The sequence below is a fragment of the Dipodomys ordii genome, unplaced genomic scaffold, assembly GCF_000151885.1.
Source record: "Dipodomys ordii isolate 6190 unplaced genomic scaffold, Dord_2.0 Scaffold74, whole genome shotgun sequence".
Taxonomy (NCBI): Eukaryota; Metazoa; Chordata; class Mammalia; order Rodentia; family Heteromyidae; genus Dipodomys; species Dipodomys ordii.
This window is the reverse complement of record NW_012267290.1, coordinates 1,365,965-1,372,688: the sequence shown is the minus strand read 5'-3', so window position 1 is coordinate 1,372,688 and position 6,724 is coordinate 1,365,965. Positions and strand designations below refer to the sequence as shown.

General features: G+C 43.0%; 1 protein-coding gene across 1 annotated transcript in view; it reads left to right on the top strand.

The window, feature by feature from the left end:
* The window catches only part of Kif13b (kinesin family member 13B), a 94,937-nt gene that overhangs the window by 33,662 nt on the left and 54,551 nt on the right, over window positions 1-6,724 (top strand). The window contains exons 12-16 of the mRNA XM_013024195.1: window positions 707-793; window positions 2,584-2,771; window positions 3,507-3,714; window positions 4,486-4,648; window positions 5,511-5,657. Of these exons, the coding sequence (XP_012879649.1) occupies window positions 707-793; window positions 2,584-2,771; window positions 3,507-3,714; window positions 4,486-4,648; window positions 5,511-5,657 (793 nt within the window). The remainder of the gene's footprint in view (window positions 1-706; window positions 794-2,583; window positions 2,772-3,506; window positions 3,715-4,485; window positions 4,649-5,510; window positions 5,658-6,724) is intronic.

Below are 6,724 nucleotides of genomic sequence, written 5' to 3'. Positions count from 1 at the left end.
GTGCTGTGGCTCAAGTGGTAGAGCGCTAGCCTTGAGCTGAAGAGCTGAGGGACAGCGCCCAGGCCCAGAGTTCAGGCCCCACGACCGGACCCCCCCCAAAAAAAATCTCAAAAGTATGCTCTCAAAAATGTATAAAATTCTATGGAATTGATGTGATGTTAATCATCATAGGCAATACTAATTTATAACTGAAAAATTCACAAGGCTTACTACTGAAATAGGCGGACTCCCAATCTCATAGATTTTTTTTGGTTTTGGTTAAAAATATAAAAGCTTATATATTCTTAGATTTTCTTTTTTTTTAAATTTAAGTAGCTGTACAAAGGAATTGCTATTCAACAAACCAGTTACGAATACAATGCACCTTGGTCAGTGTTACCTCTTTGAATATTCTCACCCCTCTGCTCCACCCTCCCTTTCCTCAAAGTTTAGAAAATTAAAAATAGAGAGTATTGATCTCTAACACTGAATCAAATAAGCGTGTTAAGTAAACTAGAGAGTGTTTAAAACTTTGAAATACAGAGAATGATAATGTTATCCTTAGCACCATTAGCACTGAGAAAAATCAGCAAAAATACTAAAATTTACCAAGGATAGGTTTTATTTTGGGGAGTTGGTTATTTTGTATTCTCCACTAACTAGCTTTGGAAAATAACAGCAGAGGGTGGGATGATTGCTGTTCATGGCTGACCTCTTCTTCCCACAGAACGTTTGTAAATGGGTCTTCTGTCTCCAGTCCAGTCCAGCTGCACCACGGGGACAGGATATTATGGGGAAACAACCACTTCTTCAGGTATCACCATGCTCATAGCCCTTAGTGGGGAAATGCTGTCGAAAATTATGCTCTAAAGTAGAAAGGTACCTTATAAATGTAACTTTAATTCCTTAATGTTATAGATATTATTTTCTATGTATTTATGTATAAAAATATATCTGCTATGTGTGTGTTATAGGTTTGTTTACATACATCTGGACCTGAGGGTATAGGAACAATACATTGCCGAAAAATACAGAGTTTATTAGCATTTTTTTTTTCTGTTTTGTTTTTTGCCAGTCCTGGGGCTTGAACTCAGGGCCTAGGCTCTGTGAGTGTCTTTTGCTCAAGGCTAGCACTCTACCACTAGAGCCACAGCGCCACTTCCAGCTTTTTCTGTGTATGTGGTACTGAAGAATCGAACTCAGGGCCTCATGCATGCAAGGCAAGCACTCTACCACTGAGCCACCTTCCCTACATTTTTTTTTTTCTATTTCCCAGTGGAAGTTGGTTGTTTTGGTATTAGGACACAGTTTCTTAGCCATAAAATCAGGTAGATATTTTCCTCAGGGATATTTTCAGCAGTGAAGCATACTTGCCAGAGATAGTTTAATGGTTAGACCTCTTATTTCTCTGATCTGAAGGGAAGTGGCACCTGATATTGTGAAGCCTCTCAGAAATGTCAGGGCAGCAATCTTCCTGTTGTCTGGGTGTTGTCCCACGGTCTAGAGATAGCTGTACTGCTCCAGCCATAGAAGAAACATTCAGCTTACTGGTAGAAAAGGAAGGAGCGTGCTGAAGCCTTCTGACTCTTCTGTTGCCTCTAGCAATCTTCCACTTTGCTTGAATTTGCCTGGTAGCTTATAGGAGGCTGAGAACAGGCTGCATATAGTGTTTCCCAAGCAGAGTTGTGTTGGTGGACAAGCTGGCTGGATTCTACAAAGTTGAAATCCTGGTCTTCCTGTCTGTGGCCAGCGTCCTTCAGCTGCAGACCGACTGTGGGCCCCTTGATACTCTCCTTTCTGAACAAAGGGTGGATGGGTTAAAAAAAATTGGATAATGCTTTTCAATTTTTCCTTCCCCAAACTAAAGCATAAATTGCTTAGCTTAATTTTCAAAATTTTTATAGTTTGGGCCAAGTCGCTCTTTCCACCTCTCCTATTCAGCTTGTTCTTTACAAGCTTTGTGTATGTTGCTGTTGTACTCATAATTTCTCCCGAGACTGTGGGCCTTCTGTTCTCACATCTTCCCCACTTTCCTCTGCCCTACTTTCTGGTGAGTCCATAGGCCTCACCACAGACAGTTCTGCGATGACGCTTTCTTTATCCTTCTCTGAAGCGGGCCTCACCTTCCCTAACCCACCTACCTTGTAAGGTCACATGGTCTGTCTCTTGCTCTCTATTGTAGTATTTGTACAAGGTGAATGTTTTCTTTCTGTTACTAGAATATAAAGTTCTTTTTTTGGGGAGGGGTCCGGTCATGGGGCCTGAACTCTGGGCCTGGGCGCTGTCCCTCAGCTCTTCAGCTCAAGGCTAGCACTCTTCCACTTGAGCCACAGCGCCACTTCCGGCTTTTTTTCTTTTTGCTTATGTGGTGCTGAGGAATCGAACCCAGGGCCTCAGGCATGCAAGGCAAGCGCTCCACCACTGAGCCACCTTCCCAGCCCGAATATAAAGTTCTTGAAAGCAGCAGTTACCTTGTTCTTATGGGATATACCCTAGGTATTAAAAAAAAATTGCAGCACTTGTGGAATGGAATGAATAAGTGCCTATCTTGATTTGTAAAAATTACCATTCTCCACCTCTCCCCCTCCCCGGCCCAACATCAAGACTCAATTTGCCTAAGAAGAAAAAGAAAGAACGAGAAGGTGAGGCGCAAGAGGCCTCCCTGAAGAATGATAACAGCTCTGAGCAACTGGATGCAGACGGGGACTCCTCCAGCGAGGTGTCCAGTGAGATCAACTTCAACTTCGAGTATGCGCAGATGGAGGTGACCATGAAGGCCCTGGGAAATAACGGTGAGCAGGTCTGCTGCACTGTAGGATCTCCTGAGGTGGGCAGTGCTAACAGTGTTTTCCATGAGACCTTTTAAGTGTTCACAAGAAAGTCTCTATGTTGGGCTGGGAAGGTGGCTCAGTGGTAGAGCGCTTGCCTTGCATGTCTGAGGCCCTGGGTTCCATTCCTCAGCACCACATAAGCAAAAAGAAAAAAGCTGGAAGTGGCGCTGTGGCTCAAATGGTAGAGCGCTAGCCTTGAGCTGAAGAGCTGAGGGGCAGCGCCCAGGCCCAGAGTTAAGGCCCCACGACTGGACCCCCCCCCAAAAAAAAAAAAAAGAAAGTCTCTATGTTGCTGATTGTAGAGCTCCATTCTTTGTCTTTTATTTATAAAAACCTGCCTTCTCTTTGCTTTTGATATATGGTTAGATTTATTGTGATACCTGGTAAACATTGTTTTCATTGGTAGAAGTTTGGAGATGTGAATCTTCACTGCCCCTAGCTTATTCCTACTATTGTAATATATCTTCATGTCTTAGGTGCTATTTAGACCTACTTTTTCTATATGGATGACTGGTATGGAATATCTAATTGAGAATAGATTACTATAGTATAGATTAATGTGGTACACTACGTTACACACAGCTATGTTGGTTACAGATTGTCTTAAATGGTTTTGGTTGTGGTAATTAGCTGATAGTACAGTCATACAGAACACGTGAAGCACACTGAACTTTTTGTTTGTATAAACGTGTTTAGATCCCATGCAGTCAGTATTGAACAGCCTCGAGCAACAGCATGAAGAGGAGAAGCGGTCTGCACTGGAGCGCCAGCGGCTTATGTACGAGCACGAGCTGGAGCAGCTCCGGAGAAGGCTGTCCCCTGAGAAGCAGAACTGCCGCATGGACAGGCTCTCCTTCCACTCACCCAGTGCCCAGCAGCGTTTGAGACAGTGGGCCGAGGAGAGGTAGGTGGCGTGGGGGTTGGGGGTAGGGGTCATGCTCCCACCTGCTCTTGGATGTTACTTGCAAAACCATTACATTTCAAGAGAGTGTTTCAGCCCAGAATTGCTGTTGTGGTGTTGATCATGGGAACTGTCAGTAAGTACAGCTTTGTTTACATTAGGTGTTGCTCCTTTTCAGCTTATTTGCCTTTTATACTTTATTATTTCATTACACTTGAGATTCAGATGTCTGGGTAAATGCTTTTAAAAAGAAAACCATGAGGTTGGTTGTATGGACTGATCAGCTCAGGTAGGAAAAGCATGGTGCTAATGAGATGCAGATTGTAGGTTTATCAAACCTACGGGCTAATTAGCACCACACCAAAATGCTATGTTCCTTGATTACAGACTGGGGTAGGTCGCTATCCTCTGTGCTGCAGTCAGGCAGTTTCCTTATCAACTGGAGGCTGATAGAGATCTAGAGCTTCTGAATCTCCACTGCAGACTTGCTGAGTCAAAGTCTCAAGTTTATGAAGATCTCTATGATGCATATACCATCAGGTTTCTGAAGCATTTCCTCTGCCTGTGGCCACACAAGGTGATCTGGTGCTTGGGATGTTACCCGGAAAAAAGTATGTGCATGGTCAGTGTCAGTCATTGGCTCCCTGTATGCAAAAGACCGTCATAAGCTAGGCTCAGTATAGTTTCCTGACATTGTGCTCTTCACGTTATCTCTCCAGCTCCACCCTTCTTCCTTTTATTATTGTTATCGTTACTATCATCATTTATTTACAGAGAAGCAACACTGAGTAACAGCTTGCTGAGGCTGAGGGAGCAAATTGTGAAGGCCAATCTGTTGGTGAGAGAAGCGAGTTACATTGCCGAGGAGCTGGATAAAAGAACGGAATATAAAGTTACCCTCCAGATCCCAGCCTGTAGCCTGGATGCCAACAGGAAGGTGAGGTGCCATCCCTCACCATCGATGAGGCAGTTCCCGCTTGCCCTGTCTAACGGGAGCCCTCGATCCCCCCTCCTCCCTTCCCTTGGACGTTCGTCAGATTTGGCTGGCGATGACTATCACAAAATAATTATTACGGAGAACTTAAGCAGGAAGAACTCTATTAGGTCACAGTTTCAGAGGTTTCAATCCATAGTCCTTGGTTTAAAAAAAATGACATAAATTTATTCAAACGGGAATAATTTTATGGTGTTATACAACTACTAGCTCTTACCTAGTAATCGGCTATTATAATAAATCCGAATATACTTGGAAGCTGATAATCATATTTTATTCCCAAATGGGGAAATGGTACACTTCTCATAGCTTACTGTTTTGGGAATTTCATAGGGCCTATCTCACAAATTTACTCCTTTAAGCATTGGCATATTATCCATTCATAAAATGAAAGACTCACTTTTGAAAGTAGAATGGTCTTCTCAGCAGACATCCCTTGCCCTGAACACTCTTTCAGCCCACTGGTGTTCTGTGGCCAGATGATGATGTGAATAGAGCATTTTTATTTCTATTAGTGTCAGGTCTTAAATTTAAGTTTATCTCCAACTACAGTCAAAGTGTAAATTTACATGGACACCTAAGTTTATATTGAAATCTGAAGTTTGATTGCATGGAAGACCCAGTAGAGGCTGTCAGAGCTTTGGGATGCCCTGTGGCAGTCCTGTTCCTGTAACAAGCCATGCCTGGCGGCTGTGACACTCACGCTCAGGCTCACTGTGGCCATCTCTGACGGGTGGCCGGGGTGTCACGCTGTTGTCTGCTGTTGGCATCTCTGATGAGTGGCCATTGTCTGCTATCTTTGCAGCGAGGCTCTCTTCTCAGTGAACCTGCGATCCAGGTGAGAAGAAAAGGAAAAGGAAAACAAATCTGGTCTTTGGAAAAACTGGAAAACCGGCTCCTGGACATGAGAGACCTTTATCAGGACTGGAAGGAATGCGAAGAGGACTCCCACGTAAGTTCCTGAAGCAAAGTGGCTTAGCTGGTAGTCCTAGACTTAGGCTGGGTGAAACTGCTTGTCTCTTCATTTTTACACTGTTGTTTTCCTATCTCTACTGTAAAAATTATCTTCATATTCTAAGTTGCTTAATACTAAGTTTAATAGTCTGTCTTTCTCTTTCTCTCACTCTTTCTCTCTTCCTCTCTTTCTTTCTCTCTTTCTTTTCTTTCTTTCTTTCTTTCTCTGTTGTGGGGCTTAAACTAAGGGCCTTGTGCTGACCCTGAGCCTCTTTGTGATCAAGGCTAGTTAGTGCTCTATCACTTTGAGCCAAAGCTCTACTTCCCATTTTCCAGTGGTTAACTGGAGACGAGAGTCTCACTGACTTTCTTGCGATCCTTGGATCTCAGCTTCCTCAGTAGCTAGGATTATAGGAGCTGGGAGCCACTGGTTCCTGGCTTGGTCTCTTCTTTTTTCTTCTCTTCACCTCTCTTCTCTGGATTTCCAGCACAAATCTTTTTACTGTCTGGTGTCTGTTGGTAAGTATCCTTTTCTGCTGCTACCGCTGCTCTAGAATTCTCTTAACCATGGAACCAAGCTCTATCATCTCCTTTCCCATTTCTCTGTGCATGGAACTTTGCAAAGGATAAACTTACAATATATGCTTATGTTTTCTAGCTTTTTAATTTTTTTGTGAACATTTATTTTTGGACAATGTCACCCTTCATGTTTTCTAATTTGGCATTTCCATACTTGTGGAAGTGTTGGTCCTAAAGCAGGTGCTGCTTGCTATACTGGTACTTGCTTCTCAGTTGGTAGGTTTTCCATTAGGTCAGACATCTACTTGTACATCTTTGAAATAGCAATATGTGCACATACTTTTAATACTGCTGACCCTCTCTTCACATGAGTTCTTCCTTAACTTTTTGTTTTGTAAAAATTTTATTTTTCCAGTGATCAAGAAAAATGACATTTTCTTTTTAGACTGCATTTTTTTTTTTTTTTTTTTTTTGGGTCCAGTCGTGGGGCCTGAACTCTGGGCCTGGGCACTGTCCCTCAGCTCTTCAGCTCAAGGCTAGCACTCT